The sequence below is a fragment of the Drosophila serrata genome, unplaced genomic scaffold (genome assembly GCF_035046125.1).
Source record: "Drosophila serrata isolate PLE 108 unplaced genomic scaffold, ASM3504612v1 contig_165, whole genome shotgun sequence".
Taxonomy (NCBI): domain Eukaryota; kingdom Metazoa; phylum Arthropoda; class Insecta; order Diptera; family Drosophilidae; genus Drosophila; species Drosophila serrata.
This window is the reverse complement of record NW_028257063.1, coordinates 435,118-461,965: the sequence shown is the minus strand read 5'-3', so window position 1 is coordinate 461,965 and position 26,848 is coordinate 435,118. Positions and strand designations below refer to the sequence as shown.

At 40.3% G+C, this 26,848-nt stretch overlaps 2 protein-coding genes and 1 long non-coding RNA gene across 3 annotated transcripts in view; 2 read left to right on the top strand and 1 right to left on the bottom strand.

The window, feature by feature from the left end:
• Positions 1-26,848, bottom strand: part of LOC147644485 (uncharacterized) — a 95,356-nt gene that overhangs the window by 8,325 nt on the left and 60,183 nt on the right. The window lies entirely within an intron of this gene.
• LOC110178392 (chymotrypsin-like protease CTRL-1) lies at positions 1,849-24,376 on the top strand. The gene is made up of 5 exons (XM_086827365.1): positions 1,849-1,909; positions 23,461-23,579; positions 23,665-23,710; positions 23,777-23,923; positions 23,982-24,376. The coding sequence occupies exons 1-5, from the start codon at positions 1,849-1,851 to the stop codon at positions 24,374-24,376; spliced, it is 768 nt and encodes a 255-aa protein (XP_086683491.1).
• Positions 24,869-25,944, top strand: LOC147644486 (serine protease grass-like). Its single transcript, XM_086826755.1, has 4 exons — positions 24,869-24,926; positions 24,997-25,042; positions 25,095-25,276; positions 25,336-25,944. The coding sequence occupies exons 1-4, from the start codon at positions 24,869-24,871 to the stop codon at positions 25,803-25,805; spliced, it is 756 nt and encodes a 251-aa protein (XP_086682881.1). The 3' UTR covers positions 25,806-25,944.

The window sequence follows — 26,848 nt, the reverse complement described above, 5'->3', positions numbered from 1 at the left end:
GGCGCGGGCGCCACGCGAAATGCAGGCGAAACTTTAAAACTAAACAAACTATTTATAAATTGCGCAGAACTTAAGACCAACCCAAAACTTGCCAGGCAATAGAGGCAAGAAACAGGCACTGGAAATAAATTGGGAACTCTTTATAGAGATACTAGATTGTTCAATTGAAATAGATAAGGAATGGTTTAAATTAAAAAGTGAATATAATAATTTAAATTCTTAAATAATATATATCAGCAAGAACAATAGTAATTTTTAGATCTTTAATAACTTATATATTCCTATAGCGTATGTATAAAATAAATGAATAAATAAACCAAAAATTTATAACAGGTAATTTCCCATTGTTATACTCTTTAAATCAGAAGCTTGTAATTCAGTGAAGGAATCATTTCCGACCCTATAAATCATATATATTCTTGATCAGCATCAACAGCCGAGTTCATTTAGCTATGTCTGGCAAAAATTTAATTTTTAAAAAATGTTGGAAATTTTATAAGGGGTTTCATCGTTAAAATTAAAAAAAAAAAATGGGCGAAAATTTAATATTTTTAAATTTTAGATTTATTTAAGATTTTATTAAGCTAAGAAAAAACTAACATAAAAATGGATTCCGAATTAAAATTAAAGCTTTTTTGACTTAGTTATGAGAGTTTAAAACTTAGATATTTCGAAAAAATTGTCATATAAAAATAAAAATAACAAACCCAAGCACGATTACGTATTTTAATATTTCTTAGCATGTTTGGGTCTTAAAAAAATACAGCTTAGAGCTTCAAAAAGGATAATTTTGCACCTTTTCATTCAGATAAAGCTACAAAATATCGCATATATTGGACCTTAAAATGTATTTAAAATGTGTTTCCATTGTTAAGTCATCTTCTCTCGCAGTGCATTTAGAATAGGGTCCTGGCCAAAAGAGGAGTGTACTGCAAATGGACAGCGCGTAGGAAGATGCAGTTGCAACTGCTAGCCAAGCCAACTTCTTGCGGGCTGCGGCAATTCGTTTAAGCCGCTTTGCAGCCCCGGCAATTTATGTGCCACGGCTGCCTTGCCAGAAGTTTCTTAAAGCATGCAGAGAGGTCCTTCTACACCCTCCCCTTTCTCTCTGCCCCTCTCAGCCCCCCTTTTGTCTTAACCCAACAGCGCAAGGCTGGCAAATGCGTTTGGCAGACGCCGCGGCATCGATGACGCCCTGAAAAACTTGGCGCTAAATTGCGGCCGAGGCGCGTGTTCCACAAAAACTTAAGTGGCTTATGTGTTGGCCAACGGGGTTGGTAAGGAGGGCGCAGGACCTTTAGGGCTGACACAAACAACAACCACAAGAGGCAACAACACTTTCAAGGAACATAAAGAATAACCACAAGTTGGGAAGTTGGGGCGCTTGAAACCGATAGGCTCATACCCTTAAGAGGAAATAAGAAGACTTGAAGGAACCTCAAGGATATAGGGGAGTTAATGTAAAGGAGAAGCAACTTATTCTGTAAACTAAAATAAGAATGAGGTCTTTAATTGTTATATATATATTAAATAATCAAGTAACAGTAAGTAGGTCTTAAAAGTCTGGAGAATTTTTTAGGTCAGGTTTTTTCGTTTATAAATTAAATTCTCATTCCAATAAATCTCCTAAAACACCTATATTCCTTAGCTAGTGTATATAGATATCTTGTGCTTGATGTGCATAAAAAATAATCATCGGCAGCACTCGACAGCGTCGCAAAGTCTGTGGCAAAAGTCTTTGGCTTTCGATGGGACTTTGTCTTGTCTTCCACGAACTTGGTTCTGGGTCATGGGAATAGCTTTGGGAATAGGTTATACAGGATGTATATATAGGGGACACACTTCAGCATGAAGCTCACGCCGGGCGTCAATCAATCAACGGAGGAGAAGAGATCGATGCCGCTTATCGGTGAGTTCATAACATCAATTTCCATAAAAATCCGCTTTGCTGGGAATTTGTCGAGATGCCAAGACATAGGTAATGAATGGAATGAATGGATGGATAACTGCTGAGAAGCCTTCTCTACCTGTGGATCTCTGTCTCTCCCTCTCCCTGGTCTTAATTCACGGTGGAGTGGGTCCATAAAGTGGACACGATGTGACTCCGTCGCTCAAGTGTGATAATTAGCTGCAAGCTGTGGCATAAACTTCTATATACGTATGTATATTGATGCCGCTGCCGTTGCACCTCCCAGTTCCGGTGCTAATGCGAGAGGAGGCTTCATTAGCAGCTCTCCCCCTTGCCAATCTCCAACGGTTGCCGCTGCCTGTGCATAGTTAATTGGCCAGGCATTGTAATTACTTAAGCATTAACCACGAAAGCAACACTTGAGCGGCAACACCAAACGCCCGGCAGCATCGTAGTAGCAACAACAATGTCCAGTTCCGGTGGAGATTCGTTGGCTGCCCGCTGCTCCTGGCTCCTGGCTCCTGACTCCTGGCTTAATTAGGTTTTTGGGCAGCGGGAATTTGTCGTCATTGGATATATATATACAGCATATCCTGGCTGACTCTGGCTTGTTGTATCCTTGTGAACCTCTCCCCAAGTCTAACCCATAATTTATGATCGAAAACGCGTTCTGAACTCTGAGTCTCGAGGAAGCCTGGGCATTAAAAGCAATTGATTTATGCCGCTCGTTTGCGGTTTTCTATGTCTATGGATTGTCTCGGGCTGTGTGATTTAATCGACAGCCCATCGATTGTTAACTGCTGGCTGGATTTTATGGTTGCCTTGTTTATTCGATGGCTGGCAAATTGTCGGTTAACTCACTCAGATTAGTTTCAGACAGGCAGAGAGAAACAGACACTGAATCCGAAAGCAGGAGCCTCTGTGGTCGTCCCACAGGGCGTATGAATATTGATACAGATACAGTCAGTCAGTCATTGAGGAGCCTGCGCCTTTGTGCAAGTTTTAATAAAGTCAATTTTGGATTCAAGAAATTTGCACAGCAATTTGCAATTGCGAAAGCTGATTGATTTCGACGGCTCGACGCGGCGCCCTCTTCTCTACAGTAACTGGCAACTGAAGTGTGCGGCAGTTAACGAACACACACAGAAGCGACATATACTACAAGGATATGCAGCGAGAAAAAAAGGGACTTCAAGGTTCATAATTATCCTTTTAAAATTGAAAGAAAACCGTAAGAGAAACCTTAAGTTAAAGCAAATCTTTGAGCCAAACCATGCTTTAAATTATTCATTTAACTTAGCATAGCATTATCCTTGTTACTTTCTTTTCTCTTAGTGTTCAGTTACAGCTTCACACCCATATATTTACCCAGGACTCTGGCGGAGATTTCCCTTACAATCGCACACTTAAAATGCCAGCAGCTATAATTGTTACTCAGGTGACAGATTGCTGAATGGCAGCCAGCGACAGCAAATGAGGAGGGAGGATGGGGGTCGAGGAGAAGGATACCAGGCTCAAGGATCCCAGGACCGAGTGGAAAACCAAAACATACCGTGAACCGTAGAGGCGGCATCAACGTAACGTCAGACAAATTATCACGTTACACTCGAGTGCGTGAGGCGGGCAACTATCTGGCTCTCAGCTGGATCTCCTCCGCCCTGCTCCGCCATATCATCCAGCTTGCCTGCTGTGATTCCCCTCCCCTTCCCCCCACCATTTTCCGGCTCCCCACTCCCATTTTCCATCGCTTTTCCCGACCCGCTGTCTTGCAAGTTGTCGCCATGTGTCGTGTTCGTGGCAATTGCAGCGGCAGTTGAATCCTCATCCGAATCCGAATCAGAATCTAAAGGGAGGAAGCCCAGACCGGAGCGCCGGTGACGGTATAAATGCATCGGAGAATGGCAAAAGTCAATTTTGTGCTCTCACTGATGGTAGAGTGCACGCAGGAAAAGTGGGGAAAATGAAGGAAATCATAAAGAAAATGGGAAAACTTGAAATTTTAAATATATAGAAATACATTTAATATTACACCTAATCCTTGTTTGTAAAGTTTTTGAACTACAGCTTAACTTTATTGAAAATTGAAAAGGATTTCAGGCACTTCTTGTTACCCAATTCTTGCAGTGCACTTACATTTCCTGTTCCCCTCCTTGAGCTTAATGTATGTGCCACTGTGTGTGCCTGTGTGTGTCGTTGGTTACCGCAGGAATGATAACCCTGCTCGTGGCGTTCGTGGTCGTGCCTTGACTTGTGTGAACCCCCCCCCCCCCGAGCAGTCAGTTTTCCCCACATCCTGGAAACTCCCTTGATTTTCCCTACTACCTCCTGGTGCCCGCCTGCTGTCTGCCTGCTTTATTATCTGCTTAAACATTGAGCCTTCCGACTCTCGATTCCCGACTGCCGACTGCCGACTCTCGGTTCCTGGCTTTATACGCCGCTGATTGACACACGGAGGCCCCCCCATGGCGCCTTAATTGCATTCTGCTCAATGATAACATAATTTAAAAGGCCAAGGAGCCGCCGCCAGGTGTACGGATTGTCCAGCTTGATTTACGAGTAGAGCCTCTTTACATTTGTGATCGATATTCTTTAAGCCAATAGCCAAAGCAGGAGCACACCTGGCGTATGCGTAATGTGAGGAATTTATATGCGAAAGCAAAAAAGGAATTTAATATTATTAGAGAAACTAAATATTTATTTCATATATACTATGGATATTGTTTACCTGCCTTAATTGAGCTTAAAGTCGAACGTTTTTTGGTAATTTATATAATTCGTTGTTGTCTCTTTGAATATTTAACCAACTTTTAAATTGCTTGAAATGAGTTAATCTATTAGATTCGAGCTTTTGGCCACACCAGTGTGTGTGTGTCTTTGTGTGTGATTTATATTCATTGCTGGTGGAATTTATTTTGCCATAATTTCATAAATTCAATTAAATATTCAACACTACAAATATCAATTGGTTTCCCATCTCGAAATGGCAGCCCATTGTTTAATGCTATCTATCTCTCTGTCCCCCCTTTCAAATGGGGAAAATGGAAAATGGTATTTGTAGCATTTAAATAATTGATCCATTTTGTTTTTGTATTCCTGGGACGCTTTAATGGCGGGAAAAGCCAACTGAAACTGCAATTGCTAAAACGATTTTCGCGCCAATTTCGTTTGATAGCCTGCTGCTCCTGCTGCTCCTCCTCCTCATCCTTCTAAAACCTTCCCCCTCTTTGAGCCTCGCACCCGATGGCACCAATCACGGCTTGCCACCATCAATTAAGTGTCAACTTTGTTGTTGTTCTTGCCACACAAAGCAACAAATAAAAAGTTGTAATAAAAGTTGACAACATTTTTTGGTGCCATGCAGCAGCAGCAGCAGCAGCAGCAAGAAAAAACTTTTGCCGATTTTTATATTTGTGCACAAATTTTTAATTTGCCCAGGCCCAGGCGCTGCACCAGCCCATAAATTGTTTTATTTGAAAGGATAGCAAAAGGGAGAGAGGGATGGAAGTGGGACTGAACTGCAAACTAAAACTGAAATTAAACAAAACTGCTGTCATCATCTCTGGCAAGTAAACAATTGACGAGGGCGGTCTGAATGAATGAATGAATGAATGAATGAATGACTAACTGACTGAATGACTGGCGGCAAACTGTCAGCGAGTGAGCGAGCGAGTCCTGTGACATACAACGCTCATACAACTGCCACAACTCAGCCACGTCAAGGATTCAACCATTTTCTGGGGCTCTATGCAAATTTAATGTTCCCAAACAATTTTCGTTTAGTTTTCCATTTCGCAAGAGCTTGCTGGAGAGAGAGGAAAAGCCTTGCCTTGTCTTGGGCCTGGCCTCAAAGCTGTCATTACATAATGACAATCATTAACTGGCCACTAATAGGCGCAGCTCCTGCGGCTTGGTCAAGTCTTAAATACTCTGGAAAAATTAGAGGGAAGGGTGGGGATACATTTTATATTATTTAACAAATTTACTAAGCTTGGATTCTTGTTGAAATAATTATTAAAAAATTCCTAAGCTAGCTACATGTTTCTGTATAATCTCTGCTTTTGAAAGTCTAAGAGATCTGTACAAGTTCTGGAACAAAAATCAATACTATATATAATATAATATATTTCTTATGTGCTAATAACCTTTTCATTTTCATTCTTTGCTTCATAATTATCTGAAAGATTGCTTTGATATAATCCTATATCTTTAAAATGCAACCCAGTGACCTGCTGATCTCCTTTATTCATATATTGGTCCCTTCTTTTCATTTGACAACAAACCCGCTGACAGTTCGGATATATCCTTTTGGGGCAACCGACTGTAATTAGCATAATCAATTTGCTGCCTGCCTTCCTTTTGCGTCTCGCTTGATAAATCGTTGCGGCAAGTCATCAGCAGGGGGTGGCACTAGGCAGCAGGCCGGGCTTGTTTTCCATTTTTTTTGCTTTCCTTTTTTGGGTAATGGACACAACATCAGTTGGAAGTTGGTGTTAGTGTCACTATCTCACCCGGGTCCCTTCTCTTCCTCTCTCCCTCTCTCCCTCTGACCCTGTCAGGCTGCGTGCATCCTTAACGGCTGAATGGGCAGGAGAACACGAGCTAAGTGTGAAGGGGCGGGGAAAACGGGTTGAGGGATGGCCAGGATGGCGGCAAGTGTTTGTCCTGTTAGGCGACCCACTTAACGCTGCAGATACGCCGCCAATTTCGCATGCAGCAAGGAGTTGCAGTTGTTCCATTTGCGTGGCGCATGTTGCACGTAGCACGTTGTAGGGAGTTGGGTAAAGAGCGGTAAAGGGGGAGTGCTGCGAAATGGGGGTGCCTTCTGGTCCACCCCTTTTCTTTCCATTTCCTTTGGCTTCGTTTCGTTTCGTTTCGTGTTTACTTTGGCATTTTTTAGTGCATCTGCAGCACATAACTAAGGGCGCAAAAAACAAAGCAACAAGCAAATGGCCCACGAGGATAACAAGGAGCAAACGGAACACAAGGAAAAATATCAACGAAATTGGTTTGTTATCAGAAAAGGTATTATATAGACAATATAATAAGTATCAAAGATAAATATCTAATATTTTATTACACATAATTTTAATCAGAATCAATAAAGGAGTCATTTCCGACCCTATAAATCATATATATTCTTGATCACCATGAACACCCGAATCTTTCTAGCTATCTTCGGAAGTAAACATTTTTTTTTTAATTTTTGGAAAATTTTATAAGAAAATTTTTACATGGTTAAATTAGGAAAAATTTGAATTTTTCAAAATTTTATATAGAGTATGAGGATTTGTTAACCTAATAAAAACTAACATAGAGAAGTTTTCCGAATTGAAATTAATGCTTTTTTGGCTTAGTTATGAGATTTTGAAACATTAATTAATCAAAAAAATTGTCATATAAAAATTTCGGTAAATAATGTTTCACAGAATGCGAATATTTTAAGCGAACTACAAGGATATATAAACTTCTGCCTCCTTAATTTAGTTTTCTTCCTTGTAATACATCTTTTAAGAGACACTTTTACAACTAATTTAAAATCTCTTACAAAATTCTAAGGCATACTTTTAAGTTTGTTAATAGCTCAAGAGTCACTCAAGAAACATTTTCCTATTTTCACCGTGCACCAGAAGTCGAAGCATGAAAATGGGAAGAAAAAGTTTTTGCAAAACTGTTTCGCCTTTTCTTTGGCCAGGCCCATAAACTGGCCAGTTGTTATGGTTGTTGTTGTTGTTGTTTCTATAGTTGTAGTCCTGTTCCTGTTGTAGTAGTAGTTGTTGTTGTTGTTGTTGTTGTTGTTGTTATTGTTGTTGTTGCTAGACAAGGACTGTCGCCAGCGAATGCATTTTGTCACTTGGGCAATTTATTGCCGGTCGCCTTTTGATGTTTCGGTGTTTGACACAAGGGAAGTCTTTAAGCCATAGTCGCCCCGAGCTCTTCTGTACTTTCTACTTGTCTCCTTCTCACGTTTTTTTTTACTTTTGGTTTTGGTTTTGGTTTTTGCCACCCGAAAAACCATTTAAAGCCCATTCCACTGGCAGTTGGGCAAACTTCATTTGCATAAATAACAAATATTACTCATACGCCGCATTGCACGGTGCTCAGCTGCCGCCTTTTCCGACTTTTCCTGCCGCTGCTGCTGCTGCTGCTGCTTCCGGATGCGTGGCAACATTAAAAGGCATAAAAAATTATGAAAAATCGTGCCCGGCTATAGATATTCACTTGAATATCGCCCGCCCCCAAAAGCTTCCCCGCCGCAGTTCGAAAATTCCAATCAACATTTTTATAAATCACATGCGCGCCAGCAAATTTACAGCTGCGTTGCGGGAAAATCTTTATATATATATTTATATATATATATATATGTGTGTATATATAAGTATGTATGTTTGTATGGTTTTTTTGGGTTTGGGCGGTGAATTTATGAACTTGCGGCATGTTTCCCATTGAATGAGGCCCACGCCCAACAACAGCAGCAACTGGCAGCGACAATTTCGCGTTATGGCAAGATAAATTGTCTTTGGCAGTGTAAACAGCAAATGAGTTGCAGGCCAACTGCTTACTAATTGGAAAGAGAGACTGTGGAAAAGCAGTAAAAACAGGGTAAGGCGTTTGGGGGAAAACAGTAAAGCAGTAAAAGAGTAAAACAGTTGCAATTGTCATGGCAAACACGTGAAAAATTGCCACTCATTACAAAAATGTTGGCCAGCGGCAAAGGAACAATAGCAAACACGCGTGACAAACTTTTTAATAAATGAAACTTTTAGCCAGGCTCGTTGGCCATCGTCACTCCTCTCGCTCCCACTCTGTCTCTCTCTCTCTCCCTCTTGAGTTGTTTTTGGCCATTTTTACACTTGTGGTTGACCACTGTGTTGTTAACCGCAACATTTTTGTGTGAAGAGTTTGAGGTCCAGCAAGAAGAGCAATAAAAATAACAACAATGGGGCCAAATGCCAAATGCCAAATGGCCAAAAAGCTTAAACAAGCTGCCAATATTTTGGTGTCTATTTCCGCGCGGTCTACGCGCGCCTCTTAGTCCTCAAAAATTCCCTTTCTCCCCCCAAAATCCTTTGGGGGTCCTCCTCTCGTTTTCGCATTGTCGTTACTTACACTTTATTGGGTTTTTGTCATGTTTCCGTATTTCTTTTTCTAGTTTTTTGTTTGTTTGTTTGTTGCTTTCCCCCCGCCCTCTGAAGTATAGTACAGTGCGTGGCGGAGCCATAAAACTAGAGGGGAGATTGTATAAATCTTCAATCTAAAGATTACAGCTTGTAGTTTTGATTTGAAGCCAAATCGCTTAACAAATACTAAGAGCACTTTCTAAAGATATGTGGATGTCGTTGAAGTTGTTTGGTTCTCAAGGAGGTTGCTATTCATTTCTTAGAAAGTTGAAATAACTTTATAATTAAGTTTACTTTTGAGAAAGATTATTAAAATACAATGAGGGATTCTTTAGGAATACAAATTTTAAAGCAAATTATCTCAAAAGTTAATAATTCTTTTACCTTTAATTCTTAACACTATCTTTTTCCACCTCGAAAGTAAGTGTTAAAATGAATTGCACCATCACATTCGGTACTATAAAGTTAGTTTCAAATTAAATCTGTAAGTTAAAAGAGTCTATAATAAAATCGAATCACTTATCGCACCTATTCCTTGGGGAATAAGAAATCTCCATCAAAGGAGGAGAGAGTGAGTCTTACACTAATGAAAAGTAGTTTACCAATATAGACATACAGCTACCCGATACTCTGCCCCAAGGAGAGGCAATAATTTGGAGTTGCAAACAAGTTTTTGCCCAGAATCCAATCGAACCATATATTCCAATGAATTTACAATAAAATAAAACTATCGTCGAATTCGAGGGGTTTTTTGTTCACAGGCTGAAATTATCGGCGCTATCAAAAGCGTATCCTCCGGTCGACCTCTGGGCTGCTGGTACTGTTTTCGGTTTCTGGTTTTTGGTCCTGGTTTTATTTGATTTGAAGCCTTTTTCCGGGAATTGGCTGGGAGAGGAAAAAAACGAAGCATTTATGGCTCTTTTCATGTTTATTGTCGCACATAAAGCAGGCGAGGCACCACGCAAAAGGACACTCGTCCCGCCGAATTCTGCCAGCTATTTTTACGGCCAGTTGGCAAATGTGTCGCTGCTTGCCAGCTTTAAATTCTATTAAATCAAGCAGAAGAGGCCAAAAATGGGGGGTAAGGTCGGAATCTCTGGTCAAGAAGGGGAGGGAGGGAAGGTTGGAAGGAAGAAGGGTATTGCGAAAAAATTACGCTTACGACAACAAGAAATAAACTCAAAAACAACTTTCTGCTCCGAGAAGTCTAAACATGCACACAATGCCGAGCGCAATAGTAGCACCAGCGAGGACGATGGCAGGACAAACAACTACAACTACATCCAAGGCAAACAATGATCTCCTGCCCAACTCTCCTTGGCTGACGACACCCCTCCACTGAAATCCCCCTCTTGTACCCTTTGCTCTTAACCATTTTTGTGCGCGCGTTGACAAAAAATCGTTTAAACGCAGGCCAAGGCACGTTTCCTAAACACAATTGCTGTGGGTAAACTTCATTAGAATGCGGTTGTTACAGCAGCAACAACAAAGGCCAGTGACCACAGTACAACCTTATACACATAACTCCAAAATATCATCAGTCATACAATATACAGTATAGTTTCTGGCACGATTTTTGGCTCAGAAAGTTGAGGGGGATTAAGGTTTATTATAGCTAACATAATACCAGGTTGTTGGTAAGATATTGAAGCTAATGCTGGGTTAATGGGTTAAGGGAACAGGTCCTTATATCTTAAAAGATATAAACTAAGCTGGGCTTTTAAAAGGAAGTATATGAAATGAAACTGAAATACCTATGAACATTTGCACAATCAAAGGACTTCTGAGAACCATAACCATAAACTCCTCATAATTTTTTCTTTTAGGAACACGTACAACTATTTAAAGAAATGTAAAGTGTAATGATGTCTCCACGATATTCTTCCTCTGAGAATCTATTTTTCGAAGCAAAAACAATGATTTCTAATAAAATTCTTACTTATTTAAGTTAAAATTCTTTTTAAGAACTTAAGTATGGTTAAAAAGATCCCAATTTAAGTTATTTAGGCTCCACTGTTCTGGGAGTGGTAACAATCACACAAGAGTGACATACAAGTCGCATAGTGGCAATGCCAAGGGGGTTGAGGTGATGCCATGGCGGGATGGCAGGGAAGGGAGGCCAAGTTCCAAGTCCAAACAAAAAAGCTAAAAAAAAAGTAAAATTAATAACAAGCCCAAAACAGAAGCCGGGGGGACAAAAAGGCCAAAAGAAAGAAGAGAGAGAAAAAAGACCGCCCAAAAAGCGCTGTTGGGCATTTGTAGCAGGGGCTGCCCCTCTCTCTGTTCTTTTCTTGTTTTTTTTTTTGTCTCCTGTTAGCCGTAAAGAGCCGAAAAAGAAACACCATTTGGGCCAAAGTTGCTCTTGTTGCCATTTCGGCCTTTCGGTTGACCAACGCGAAATGCGCGCGAATTTTAATTAGTGCCCCTCCGAACCCAGGATTTCTCCTGCCCTTTTGCCAGGAAGGAAGATTCGCCATCTGTGACCCCCTGTGTATGTGTGTGTGTGTGTGTGCCGCCCTATCCTGGGTTGTGTGTGTGTGTCTCGCAACAAGCAAACAATTAAAAGTTTTTAACCTTAATGCGGATATGTTTGTTAAATTGCCAACAACAGTGAGAAGCACTTGCGAGTGAGGCAACTCGAGGGCAACAGCTTGAGTTGAATTCGTAGCATACTTTCCAGGGTGGCTGTAGCATAAAAAGGGTTTTGCCTTTTTTTGCGGGCATAAAAAAAAACGGGGAGATTCCCCCCCTCTGAACTTTAAGAGGCAGGTACATAGCTGCTAAATTATGAACAACTAAAATATTGTAACAACAAATATAGTTACTAATTGCAATGGTAGAAGTTTATTACATATATTTATTAAATTAAGCTGCATAAAAATTGACCCATCTTAACTCTTTAATTCACATTTAATCAAGCTGCCAAAAGCCAGAAATGCCGCAGGAGCCACAGCAGCCGGCATAAAACCACAATTAACCATTACACCGCCCCGACTGACCGCAGTGGTGCATCACAGTCATCATATCGCTGCCCAGAAAGTTAATCACTTTTATTGGTCGCCATGTGTTTCAGGGGGGAGGAGAAAGTAGCTTGCAGCTTGCAGCTTGCAGCATAAACCACAAAAATGATGTGCAAAATAGTTTGAAAATTTTGCAAATTGCTGCAGTTGTTTGCAATCAGCTGAATGGGCAGTTTAATAACCGAAATGAGAAAGGAGAAGGATAATTTGTTGACATTTCATATTGCCTTAAGGCTTAACTTGTTAAGAGAGGCGGGGCCATTAAAAAGGTTTTGCATTTGCTGCATTTGGTTGGCGGTTTCCTAATTTAATTCAAGTGGGTAAAAGTCTTCAAAAGAACAGTGGTTAAAGGACAATAAGCGGTATAGGATTATAAGAAATAATTGATAAGAAAAGTTGAAGAATACCAAGAGTCGAAAATAAAATGTTTAGTTAATAATAAAAGATTTTGAAGTTACTTCAAAACTAACAAGAAAGGAAGCTTACTTCTTAGAGGTTAAATCGATCATAACTAAGCCAAAAATGCATTAATTTCAATTTGGACAACTGTGTTATGCTAGTTTTCATTAGAACAATAAATCTGCATACTAAATATGACACTTTAAAAATATTGAATTTTTTGCAAATTTTTTAAAAATTTTAACGACTTTACCCCTTATAAAATTTCCCAAAAATCGAAAAATTTGGTTTTCCTCCGGAGATAGCTAAAAAGATTCGTGAGTTCATGCTGATCAAGAATATATATGCTTTATAGGGTCGAAAATTACTCCTTCACATATTAATAAGCCTCGGACTAAAATTATAATACCATGAAAGTGTATAAAAATAGTCTTCGATTTAAAATAAATCTAGCATACTTGGCGTATACTTAACGTGAAACCACTTAAATTAAGTATACGACATGTGTTTGTTGAAAGAAGAATAGTTTACAAATATATAAATACAACTAGATTCAGTTAAAAAGCAGGCTTAGCAATTAAATTCTTAACTAAGCATCAAATTTGTTCGACAAATCAAAGTTTAATAAACTCATAACTAAGTCAAAAAATCATTAATTTAAATTCGGAAAGCGTTCCAATGTTAGTTTTTATAAGGGCAACAAATCTGCAGCCTAAGTATTACATTTAAAGAAATTTAAATTTTTGCGAAATTTTTTTTTTGAATTTTAATGACCCTATAACCCCTTATAAAATTTTCAAAAAATTAAAAAAAAAAAATGTTCTCTCTAAGATGGCTAGATCGACTCGGCTTTCGATGCTGATCAAGAATATATATGATTTATAGGGCCGGAAATGACTCCTTCACACGTTACAAGCATCTGACTAAAATTAAAATACCCTGTAAAACAGTTGAGATTAAAACTTGTCTTAAAACTTCACACACTTCCTTAATTTTTCGATAATTTTGTCTTAAACAAAACTCTATATTCCCCAAGCGATTGTCATAAAATGCAAATGTCTCTGGCATTTGTCACACTGTTGCCCAAAAATGAAGTTTGTCAGGTGAAAATACCCATTCCCGAAAATCTCTGTGGCTCCTCAAATGAAACACATTCGAAACACCAAGCCAAAATGTTGAAGGACGAGTATGTCAAATAGCCTTGCTTTTGCCAACCCACAAAACTGACCGAGCAAATTCCTCAATTTCATTTCATTTCCCATTTGAAAACACGGCCGGAGCAGGAGCTGCAAAGCTCAAAACTAAATGCAATTACTCTGGCCAAGGAGAGAGCAAACCTCTAATGTAATCTAACTGCAGTTGCCTGTCGGCTAGTATCCTTTTTCCCAGCCCCTCTCCCCCCTCTCCCGAAGCAGACAAGCTGCAACGAATAAACATATCAAAATTGCATATTGTTTTAATTGTTTTGTTACCGGGCTCCAGGTTGCGCCTGATGCCAAAACTGCAGATTAACGCATTTACACTGCACTGGATGGTCCTTGGTCCTGCCAGCAGTTCTCACCCGCGTCCCTCTCCTCGCTGTAACATAGACACATAACCCATAGACACACGCACAGAAAGAGGTCCTGGTTTATGCATTTGCATGCACTAAACACGCATAAATTTTGTGTGCAACCGTAAAGATGTCTCTGTCCTCGACTCTGTGCGTTTGCCTGGTTTATATGCTATGGATAGAGGTTTACACTGTGCGAAAAGTTATACTAAGATATGTAATTTTAAATGTATTTTGTTTGCTATTTTAAAGGCATTTATAAAGTACTTTTAAGGCCTGTAGATAGGTATTCGTTTAACATCTGTATATAAAGGATACATCATAGCGATTTGTGTATAAAATATATATATTATATATTTTTCTATCTGTATTTTAGGTGGCTGGCATGATGAGGAGGACACTGCAGTGGCGGGTGACGGTGCGGTGCAGTGCTCTGGTTTATTTGGGATTCATATTTCGATAAACAATTATGCCAGTACCTGGGGAGGCGTGCCCGGTCATATAGCATGCGATGCCTTTAAGCCGCCTTTAAATATGGCCAGTCGTTAAGGGAAATCCTCTGCTCTCACACACACTTCCCTTTCCTACTCCTCCGGCCAGGCCACAGCTCCTGACCATTATTATTGTGGTTTTTGTTTCTTTTTATATATTTTCCTCTTTTTTTGGGCGTTCGAGAGGTGGTGGTGGGGAAGTGCAATTGAAAATTTATTTTGTGTGCTCATTTTGCACCTAATTTCGAAGGCGGCCCCGAGGAAATGAGTTGGCAAAAAGAGAGAGAGAAAGAGAGAGAGAGAGATGGAGAGGAGTGAGAACCGGAGGGGCAAAAGTCATTTTCCGTGCCTGTGCCCTGTGAACCCTTCCACTTTGCACCTACTCCGCTGCCCACCGATGGGCTCCTTCGTTTGTTGTGTATTTATTTTAGATTTATTGTAATGTCCAACAAAAAGATTGCCCAGTTGGCCTCGGTCCTCTTTTGGTTGCACCTCCTCACGCTGCTCCTGCTGCTGTCCCGTCGATCTGCTTTATCCTTGGCCTCCTCTTTTTTCGGCCAACACCCCTCTATTCTCCTTTTGCTTGGCCTTTTTTGCGACACACGCATTTGGTATGCAGTTTGCGTTTTGCGGCCTGACAGGACATGCCGAAAAAGGACATGCCAGGACACAGGAGTCCGGGCCCCAGCTTTCATACGCTCGTTGCACAAGGACCTCGCCCAGCGTCCATCGTCCGTCGTCCGTCGTCCGTCGACCGGCCCCCGTGTCCTGCCAACTGGCACTGTCCACTTTGGGCCCCAAATATTGAAAGTAATGTTTACGTTTCCGCTTCCGGTTTAAGTCCATGTCCAAGCCATTCAGCCAGAACGTTTGTATTTCATTTTAAATTTTTGTCATATTCTCGGGCTCTCTTTATTTCAGTCCTTTTCTCTGCTCTCTGCTCCTCTGTCTCTGCGTTGATTGCACAAAATGCAATTTGATTATAGGCACCGGCAGTCAAAACTTGTGTCCTTTGTCTAAGGCTTTCCTGGGCCTCCTTCTGTGTCCTGCCATGAGCTGTCTTTTGCCGCCGTCGTTGCTCTTGGCAGGCTCGTTCATTAGCCTAAAGACTTGCATCATCATCGGCATCTCGATAAAAACTTTGTGGCAGTCAACAGTCTGGTTTGTCAGTCACACAGTCATTCAGTCAGTCATGCAGTCAGTCCGGGGCTTTCAACTAATTAGAAAAATACTTCAAAACATACAAAAAAAAAAAGAGGGCAGCTCAAAAAAATATTACACATACGCCGCATATGCCAGCGGAAACGAAAAAACAAACAAGAAAGGTGGCAAGAACTCTGAGCGCGGAAAAACTGAGAGATATTTTGGTTGAGGTAACGCCAGGCCAGTATGAAGGGTGGGCGGTCAGGTGGGCGTGGCCCGTTAGCCAGTGGCGCATAACAAAATTGCGCATTTAGCGAAAATGCAAAAGTGCAAATACGAACATCCGCTTCCGTTGCATCACCAAAAAGCCAAAGCCAAGCCAAAACCAAAAACCCCCGAAAAGAAGACCAAGAAGGGTGCTAAGTGCGGAAGCGGGGAGATCCGGGAGATCTATTTTGTCCATTTGTTTTGGTTACACAGAGAGAAAATAGTTCAATCTTTTGTGTTACTTATAATCTTTTTGTTAGAAAATTTGTAAGCTAAATATTAAAATCCTTTGTGAAGTGGAAAAACTTTTTGGGAACTGTGGTAACTCTAGCCAAGATTATGCCATAAACCTATAGATCTAAAATCGAAAAAAGTTCTGGTCAGTTCCCAGAAACTGTTGGGAATTCTTATTTAAAAAAGGAATAAAAATACCGTTAAAGAATTCTAGAATTCATTTTAGTAATAATATTAATAATTAAGACGGGCAAAAGTTATTATAATTTTCATATAAAAATGAATTTATAATTACTTTACACCTACCGAAACATAATTATTTATCTTAAATACAACCCTTTTCTTGCTGTGTAGTAATGCCGCCTCTTTTGGCTCTAAGTGCCGTCGTTTTCCAACACTCCCTAAGAATTTCAGAGGAAGGACCCTCTTCCTACCACTCTTCCTTATTTCCAGTTCCCCCCCTTTAACGCCGCTCGTTGATTTTTACGAGTCTGCCTCCTCTTCACATTTCTCATCCACTCTCTTTTTTTTTGTTCTCCAGTTCCAGTTGTTGTTGTTGCTGTTTGTCCTCTGTTGGACATGTGCCAAAAATTTGACATATGAACTGCAGCCGCCAACGCTGCCACGCCCCCTTCCGTAGACGGCACCCCCCTCTGCTTTTTTGTGGGCCGCCCCCACTGTTTGCTTACATCATGAGCGGTAGCCGCAAAAGAAATCGCACTGCATTATTATCAACTTCAATTTTGTTGTCGGCGTTCGTTGTTCGCTGGGCCAGCGGAATATAAAAAAAAAACAACAACAATAACAAGAACTCCGCACTGAAAACAGGGTTGCAACAACAAAAAAAAAAAACGAACCTGCGCTGCATACATGATGTGCAGCAACATCAACAACTACAACAACAACGGCAACGCAAATTGCAACAATAACAACACACCGAGGGCTGGAACAAGAACAAGAGCCACAAAATTGAAATTACATGTTTTACTTATAAGTTGGTTGGCCCCGGCCACAAGGCGCAGAACGAAACAAACCCGAACCGAAGTTGGTAACGGGAGTTCGACCCCAAACAACGGGCGAGCGAGATGGAGAGAGGGAGAGGGAGGAGAGTACAGGGAGGGAGCAGCGCCAGCGAGAAGGTGGCTCATTAATTTGCCAAAAGCCAAAGCCAGATAAGCGCACAGCTCCCACTTGCAGTTGGCCGCCGCATGCAAAAGTAGCTGCAGCAGCACACAGCACACAGCACTCCCCAGGTCCCCCCTCTCAGCACTCGTTCCAGGCAGGCACTGTCCCTGCCTCGCCACAGATAAAATCCAATATGGCGCCAATTTTCTCACGTATGACATTTAATTAACACAACAATGTGTCCCAGCGAGTAAGGTGGCTGCGCTTCACATGGATGGAAGGGAGTAAAGGGTCTGTGAGTAAACAGGGGTGTACCAGAGGGTGGCGTATAAAAATAGGGGGGTTGGCAAAGAGGATTCCGCTACGCACATGCTTTTGTGTGGGGGCGGCGTGAAGTATGCTGCGGTAAATGTTGTCATTAAAAACTGTAAATTACGACGGCCAGTTATTGTGCCATGTGGAAAATTGCCTCGCCTCTTTTATTCTCTCCACGGAGACTGGATATCGAGAGGATTGAGTGGAGGAGCTTATGGGGGATTTCACCACTCCATACATGATAATCGCCAGTGGCCGCCAATGACGTCACGGCCACTCGTCGAGAATATCAAGTATGGCCAGGCGTTAATTTTAGACCTGTCACTTAAACTAGATCTTAACAGCTTCAAGACTTTGAAGTAGGCAGCGGCACTTACGAAAAAGGAACCTAGCAAAGATGAAAATGAAGAAAAAATTAAATTAAGATAGAAAACATAATATTTTTTTTGATTTATTTCAATGTAAAATTCCACTCATATTGCATTAAATTTAAAAATTCCTATTTGTATTTTCTCGAGTTAATTATTTGCTTTTGCAACGCATACAAAGTTCTTTCCAGTGTCGGATCAGACGCTTAACGGCCACGCTTAACTGTAATTCCCGGCAGCAGACAAGTGCAGTTAAACAAGTTGCAGACAGCGACTAAAAGAGAGAAAGAGACAAAGAGGTGGGTGGGGGGGGGGTCCTAAGCAAAGAGAAGCTGATGAGAACAGAAATTCAAGTGCAAACGGCAAATAAATCAAACGGCAAACAGAAAGCTCAGCTGCCGCTGCTGCTGCCTCTGTCAACGTAGCAGTCAGCAGCGCAGTAGCTGCAACGCAGGCATTTCGCTTAACAGTTAATGCGAAGATCTCAAGAGCCCCCCCCCCCCCTGAAGGCGCCCTCTCCCCCATGCATCCGGCAATAAAAGCAAAAAACTGCGTCAGTGTGTCAAGTTCGTTTGAGGCACTCGAAAGAGCACAGCAGTCACTGGAAAGAGAGAGGTAGTGGTAAAGAGAGCGACTGGATCGGTTCATTAACTTTTTATGGCTAACTGCGATCTCTTAACGATCTGGCTCTTACTCTTTTACTCAGGTAAGGAGGCAGCAACTTTCGAAAGGTAAATGAACTTCCGGTTCGCTGGAAATTCCATTAAAGCGATAAAGAAAAACTTTTGGTTAAATACCCACCGATACTCGATATGGTCTCCCCTTCGCTTGAGCTCCCCTTTTCAATGTGTCTCTCTATCTATCATTCGCTCTCTTTGGCAAATCTCTGTATTTGCACAATTGGTTTACCTACACACTCACACGAACACGTGAACCTTAAGTACATTTGTCTGTCTTTCTATCCAAATCTTGTGGGGAGGGGGAAAGGGGCAAGGCGGAGGCATTCCAGATACTACGCAGCACAAATAAATAGCAGTGTATTCGCTGGGGAACCCACCAAGCTATAGGCTATAGCTTCTCATTCAGTATCTCGGCCTGGGAATAGGTCAGGAATCAGCGGGAGAGTATTCGCAATTCTAGCTCATTCCGAACCTTTTGTATCTGTATCTTTTGAGGCAAACTGCTGCGCAAATCGAATTCTCAGGCGGCGGATAAAGACTTAAAGCTTAGAGTTTGATAACTATTTGCATAATCAAGGCGGATAAGGAAAAGAATAAGAAGAGAGATACTTTATAATCGAATTTTAGATATTTACTATATAAAGAAAAGGAATAATGAAAAGTCAAATAAATATTGTTTTAATTTGATTATTGTTAATTTATAAAAAGCAGGAAAAATAAAGATAAAATAATGTCATAAAAAGAGAGATCATTTTAGGAAATGAATATTAAATATATATTATAAATTATATAGTATAAATAGCTGTAACTGTGAGAATTGATCAAAAATGTATTTTTAATTAAAAGCCAAGTTAATTATATATAATCTATAAGGAGATGTTTATAATTATAACTATTTATAAGATTTAAATATAAGAAAGGCTCTTCCTCATCTAATATAATTGTAATTATTATATTAGCAATATAATAATATTCTCTAATATTTTCCCTTCAAGCTTATCAACTTTATAATCCTCTTAATTATCTTTCTTTCTCCACATTAATGCATTTTATACTGGATATTATACCAAGCATTATGCATAATATTCTTCAACTTTAATTCTTCAAACTTTTATGGTTAATATAAATATATAATATATGCATATGCATATATTCCCTAGAGTGTTAACTCCCTTTCCCCCACATTGTCTGTCGGCGGCTAATGGCCGCGGCATTAGCTCCATGGCCGACTGGTTGTTGCAACAATGTTGCGCTAATAACTCAAACGTGCAACAACCTTGCCACAGCACCCTGTTTCCCCCTCGGATCCTCCTGCCCCGAAGATTTTTACTGCCGCCGCCGCCGCTGCCACTTCTCCCAGACAGATTGAGACCAATTAGTGTGGCTCAGAAATCCGCTTGCTGCAAACGGAACTGCAACGGGCGGCTAACTGTTAGTCCGCCGCTGCAACAGCGGATTCAGTCGCTCCGCCATGGAATGTTGCATGCACGCGACGCTCTCGGCTGGGCTCTTGCCTCTCGCAGGCTCAGGCTCCATCTCCATCTCCGTCTCAGACGGAGTCCCAGTCTCAGTCCCAGTTACAGTCCCAAGCCGGGGCCTCAGCCACGCCAAGAGCCAGAGTCAGCGATCTCTGCCAGCGCCTAGACGATCGCGGCCTACTTTCTCCACATTCCACCGGCAAACGGCGACGACGACGACCACGACGGCGACTTTGTTGGCCAACTTGTGCAGCCAGCGCGGCAGCAGAAGAATAAGCAGCTAGCAGCAAAGCAGTTAGCAGCTAGTGGCAGCAATGCTAGCCGGCAAAACTAGACAAACCACAAAAAGCCAGAGCCAAAGCCAAGTTCAGGCAGCCCTACAATGTTGGCTTTCAGTGATTGCAGCAAGTAAAAGAATGTCCAGTAAATATATAGAAATCATTCTTAAGAGGATTATAAGTCAGATGTTTATATCAAACACTTTTGATTAATTTCTAAATAAAATTTGCATAAAATATACTAAAGAAGAAATAGAAGAATCAATTCTATTTCTTGGGTTTTTAGGTATAAGAAAAGTCTATTAAGAATTTGGTTGTGCTCTAAGATTAGTTGGTAACAGTAGGAATTATAGAATATTATATACTTGATAGAGTTCCTATCTGGCACTTCAGATCGTTGACTTTTTAAAAATTACAGAATAGTAACACCCTAGTTATACCCTCACAAAGTATTATAATTTTGGTCAAAAGCTTAAAACGCTGTGAAGGACTCATTTCCGACCCTATAAATCATATATATTCTTGATCAGCATAAATAACCGATTCATTCTAGCTTCTTCCGAAAGAAAACAAAATTTTTAATTTTTTTGCAAATTTTATAAGGGGTTAATCGTTAAAATTGTCAAAAATTAAAATAAAAACTTCATTTTTTAAAATATCAAATAGAGTATGCAGATTTATTAACCCAATAAAAACTAGCACAGAAAAGCCTTCCGATTTGAAATTTATGCTTTTTTGGTTAAGTTATTAGTTTTTGAATATTTGACTTGTCATACAAAAATACCAACAAATATTGAATCAAAGAGTGCGAATTCAATTGCAAACTTCAAGGGTATTTAGGCTTCGGCTTCCCGAAGTTAGTTTCCTTTTTTTTGTTTTTTTACTGAAACCAGTTGAGAATCATAAAGAAATTCAATACAAATAACCGGATGTCAAGGAGTTTTTTACTTGTCACTTGAAGGTGCTTCTGTTGATCGTTGAGTTTGGAGACTTGGTTTTGGGCTCCAGACTTCTGGACACGCTCCATGTGGCGTCGCTGCCAGTGGCGCTGCCTCTGCCTCTGCTGACCATTGGGCAGAGCGCTTTTACCGTTCACAGTTTTAGCGATTGCATAATCTCTGTCGCGTCGTTGTTGCTTCGTCGGCGTCAAAGCCGGCTTCGTCAGCTGTTTAACGCGTTTTTTTTCGTTGGGTTTTATTTCATTTATTTATTTTTTTGTGCTTATTTGCTTGTGTGTTTGCGCTCGTTTGAATGAATGAATGAGTAGGTATGAGTGTGAGTATGAGTGTGAGTGTTCATTCAAATGCGGTGGTGATTACCCGCTCTCTTTACCTCGAACCGAAAGTGTGGCAATCTCATTTCGCTCCGCGATCGCTTTCCGCTGTTGTCGCTGCTCTGCACACGCGCCGCTTCGCACTTTTAGTTCATTTACCTGGGGAATAGTCTAACTGTTCATCTCCACCTGTCCCCCCTCCTCCAAGACCATGGATTTCTAGATCTTTTTCTCCATTTCTTTGGGTTTTTATTTCTCCTTTTTTTTATGTTTTTTTGTTTAGCTTTTTTTCGGTGTCTTAAAATAGCCGCATGATTTATGTATTTTGCGGTTGCTCCACGAGTCTCCACAAGCGAGCGTGTCTTGCATGATTACCGCAACAGCAACAGCAGCAAAAACAACAACAACAATCGGACTTGGTCGTTGTCTTTCTTAAAATTTAAGAATTTTAATTAAATCAAAAGAAATTTCTAGCGGGGTTAAGGAAGACTGCAATGGAGCTTATATTTAATAAATAATATTAATGGGATAGATATTCGACTGCATCTTACTATTACTACAATTGAAATTAAATTTAAGAATAGAATATAAAATAAAAAAAACTAATTAAATTAACCAAAGTTTATTTACCCTTCAGGTAAGCTATTGGGTCAAGAAACCGTATATAAAATCGTTCATAACTATGACAAAAATGCATTAAATCTCAATCAATGTGTTAGTTTTTAATATGTTTATAAATCTTCATACTCAATTTAAGATTTAAAAAATTATTATTATTATTTTTTTTTTTTTTTTAATTTTAATCAAGAATATATATGATTTATAGGGTCGGAAATGACTGCTTCACATATTTAAAAGCCTCGGACTGAAATTATAATAGCCAGGAAGGGTATAAAAATAGTCTTCGATTTAAGAAAACTCTAGCATACATGGCGTATACTTAACGTGAACACAATTAAATTAAGTATACGCCCCGTGTGTCTAAAGGAAGAATAGCTTACACATTAATAAAGATAAGTAGATTCAGTTAAAAAGAAAGATTAGCAATTAAATTATAAGATCGAATCGGAAATCAATCATAACTAAGCATCAAATTTGTTCGACCAATCAATGTTTAAAAATCTCATAACTTAGCCAAAAATGCATTAATTTTAATTCGGAAAGCGTTTCTATGTTAGTTTTAATTAGGTGAATAAATCTGTTTTTTCGGAGATAGCTAGAAAGATTCGGCTGATGCTGATCAAGAATGTATACGATTTATAGGGTCGTAAATGACTCCTTCACTGTGTTGCAAGCTTCAGACTGAAATTATATTTGCCTAAAAGGGTATATAGTTTGCACTATATAAAAGCAAGTCTATAATATTTAAAAATCATCTTACTAAATTTTTTATACTCTGTAAATTTACTTTATGATAAAGTAAATTAGTTTATTAATATTTTGTGAAAATTTTATTAAACACTAAATACTTAAATAATGAGTCTAATGGAAATATAATGTTCCTAGATTTCTATAGAATTTAACTCCTTCTCTGAAACGCGTAAATTTGTCACTCTTTCAAATAAATAATTAAATACACGCAATCTATGTTCGTATTTAAAAGGCCCCCTTATCAGTTTCCAAACAAAACAAAACAAAAAGAATTTGCGGAAGTAAAATACCTAGAAGATGATAAGGCGCTTCCCCAACGTTTATTACAATCGAGAACAGAAACAGAAAGTGATGTGCGATCGCTCTGAAATGAAGTCTAAAATCGTAGAAGCTATATTTATTGTCAGTTTGTTAATTTTTTTGCAAAAACAAATCACAGCTCAATTTCTTGAGCCGGAATGCGGAGCTCTACGGATTTCAAAGAGAGTGGTAAATGGCACGGATGCGGAGAAAGGACTATATCCTTGGATGGCCTACATACACATGGGAAAGCACTTGGTGGCACTCTGATCAATCATTGTGAGTTGGTTACTTTTTAATATAAATAATCAAAGGAATATAAAATATAAGTGCAATTTTTCAGGGTTTGTTCTATCTGCGGCGCATTGCATTGCTAAGCCCAAGGGACTGTAAGTAGTCTTAAATAGAAACAGGCTAAGATAATACTGCAAATACTTTTCCAACTTGCAGTACAGTCAGTCTGGGCGTGTATGAGAGCAGCGATTTGGAACCCTCGAAACTTTACCGAGTGGAGAGGTTCTTTAAGCACTGGAGTTTTGTTAAATCTAGGGAAGGCAGCGACATAAGTTTATTGAAGCTGGCCAGAAAGGTGGAGTTCTCAGGTAGGTTCTTGGCCAATAATATATGATTATTTACTGATGTCCACCATCTTCCTTACAGCCCACATTAGACCCATCTGCATCCTAACAGACTCGATACTAGAGCTGGAACGTGTTCCATGGTTTTTGGTCATTGGCTGGGGTAAAACCGAACCAGATGGCAACACGAGTCCTGTTCTGCAGACCAAGATCCTTGAGAGGAGGGATAAAAGTGAATGCAACTGTCTCGATTCACAGATATGTACGGTGGCCGAAGGCGGAAACATTTGCTTTGGGGACTCCGGAGGACCTGTGGTCCGGGAGCATAAGATTCAGCAAAAGAGTCGCTACGTCCAGTTGGGGATTAGCAGTTTTGGCACGGATCATTGCAGTGCTCATGGTGTTTTCACAAATGTCCTGAGTCACACAATGTGGATACAATTTGTTGTGGGACTGCATACACCCAATGATGGTTAGAATATGGACTTAAATTATGTTTGTTATATGTTAATTTATGTTTTTTTTATAGTATTGTTGTATTGTATAATACAAATTATAAAAATAGAAGAGTAATGATATGTGAAACGAAAATAAATAGATGTTTATTTACTATACATAATATATGTTATTTCTTTTTCATTATAAACAATGTATATATTCATTGTTTATGGTTCCATGAAAATAATAATTCCATGTCTTATGTTCGTCTTAATCTGTATAATGTTTTCTCTGGAAAACTGATAAGCCTGGTGGCGACTATATAATCAAGGTTTAAGAGTATTTCAGAATCAGAGAGTGATCAGTGCTCGAAGCGGAATGAAGAGCTTATTATTCATCGTTGGTATTGTCCTGACAGCTGGCCAAATCAGGGCTTATCTGCTGGAACCGAACTGTGGTATCCCTTCAACAACATTGTTACAGCCAAGGATTATTAATGGAACGACTGCAGAGATAGGATCTAGTCCTTGGATGGCATATCTGCACACGCCCACGCATTTCCAATGTGCCGGATCTCTGGTGAATCATTGTGTGTAATATATATTTATTTATTTCTTATATGTTTCAAGCGAAATATTGAGAGTCTTATTTCTTTTCAGGGCTGGTCTTGACAGCAGCACATTGCCTGCACGAGGACGAAGTGCTGTGAGTATAGCGTGGAATATATATATATTTCGGATATATCATCCTTTAATAGAACTGTTCGCCTTGGCGAGTATGATCGAAAATCCAAGACGGAGGACTGTCAAGGTGGACGCTGCCAGGGTCCTGCCGAGGAGTACGAGATTGAGACGGCTTTTAGGAGCCGCCGATACAGTAGGGACGATCAATCCAATGATATAGCCATCTTCAAACTGGCCAGAAGGGTGGAGTACAAACGTAAGTAAGAGTTTCCCTATATCTTTATATAGTTCTTTATAGTAATACCTTCCTTTCAGCTCACATTCAACCCATTTGCATTTTCATGGATTCACGTATGAAGGAGCAGATTGATAATCTCACCTGGTTCACAGCCACCGGTTGGGGAAGGACAAGTGCCCAAGGCAAGACAACCCAAATCCTTCAGACCTTGGCCATTAGGCGACAGATTAACCAAGAGTGTGCCCAAATGTTTGGCCGTGCTGTAGGCCCCAATCAGATCTGTGCTGGCAATGAGTTCAGTAATCTTTGCAATGGTGACTCTGGTGGTCCTGTGGGCAGATTGCTAATCTATCAGGGAAAGGCTCGTTTCTTTCAGTTGGGCATTAATAGCTACACGAACACACAGTGCCGACACCTCAGCGTCTTAACGGATGTGATTAGCCACAGGGATTGGATCCAAAGGGTGGTGGACTACAAGAATACCCCTCAGGTTCGATCTATGAGACCGGAGACTGGGGAAATGCCTAGATTTGTGTATCCATTGTAATGAAATTTCTCTCGGCAATCGATAAATTGGTTCATAATTTATTAAGAACTCCTATACATTAATTTAATTTACTCTTTACTTAACTTTCATTGCTTCAAAAACCCCAATTAAAAAAGGAACAGAAAAGTATTTCAATAAATGTTGACTTTTGCTGGGACAACGGCAAGGGTTCGTCTGCTGCCGATAAGTGACGGTCAATAAATGTAAAATTAAATACGACAAACAAATTGATTTATTAATTGGCCAACTTGACAACTTGTCCTGTCCAATGCACTTCGTTTGCTCTGGCCTCCTTGAAAATTCGGGTCTTCGGGGACCGATGTCTGGCTCAAGATGCTGCAAAACGGAATCTTTGCCGGAGACTCAAATTAATTTCGATTTGTTGCAGCTTGTTGCAAGTTGATCCTTGTGGAATTTTCCCAAACGGACGGACGGATGGACAAAGCTTTTCCTAATTGTTATTGCGTAGTCTTAGTCGTAGTAGTTTCGGTGTCAGTGACTTCCTGCCTTGTTGAGCTGCCAATTCCCGGAGGCCAATTTGTTTATTGGCTTTGCGATTTCCTCGGCTCGAAGCTGGGAAGCTCCTGCGAATTTGGTGTTAAAATTTAAAGCGGATTTGCATTTGTAAGCAGCCATTTGGCCATACGATTTTGTCTTCTTTAATTGGCCTTAATAATACCCATTGGCCATAAATAAAAGGCAGCCACATGAGTTACGATTGCAACTTGCACATTTTTAATGCATTTCGTTTCGTCCGGCACTCTTGATAATTAGCGAGCAGAGCTATCCCTTCAACCTACAGCTCTCCGGGCTCTCCAGCTTTCTGACTGCGATCCTTGCACAATTTATGGCACTTTGCCGGACGGGGACGGGGACATTGCTCAGGCGACTTGTCACAAATTGAATCCGGATGGGGAATGCAAACGGGGCGCCATTTGCCGTCCCGGGGTCATCCATAATGCAGAGCGTGGCAGCACCTCCGAGCTGGTACGGGTATCCTTCAAGTGGCGTCCAATTGACAGGACCGTGTCTCCTGTCAGGAC

Bases quoted from the DNA above. Each gene is read 5' to 3' on its own strand.
- LOC110178392 (XM_086827365.1), top strand. From the start codon at position 1,849: ATGAAGCTCACGCCGGGCGTCAATCAATCAACGGAGGAGAAGAGATCG. The intron at 23,580-23,664 runs GTGGCACTCTGA...GCAATTTTTCAG, and splicing joins TACACATGGGAAAGCACTTG to GGTTTGTTCTATCTGCGGCG. The intron at 23,924-23,981 runs GTAGGTTCTTGG...TCTTCCTTACAG, and splicing joins CAGAAAGGTGGAGTTCTCAG to CCCACATTAGACCCATCTGC.
- LOC147644486 (XM_086826755.1), top strand. From the start codon at position 24,869: ATGGCATATCTGCACACGCCCACGCATTTCCAATGTGCCGGATCTCTG. The intron at 24,927-24,996 runs GTGTGTAATATA...ATTTCTTTTCAG, and splicing joins CGGATCTCTGGTGAATCATT to GGCTGGTCTTGACAGCAGCA. The intron at 25,043-25,094 runs GTGAGTATAGCG...ATCCTTTAATAG, and splicing joins CTGCACGAGGACGAAGTGCT to AACTGTTCGCCTTGGCGAGT.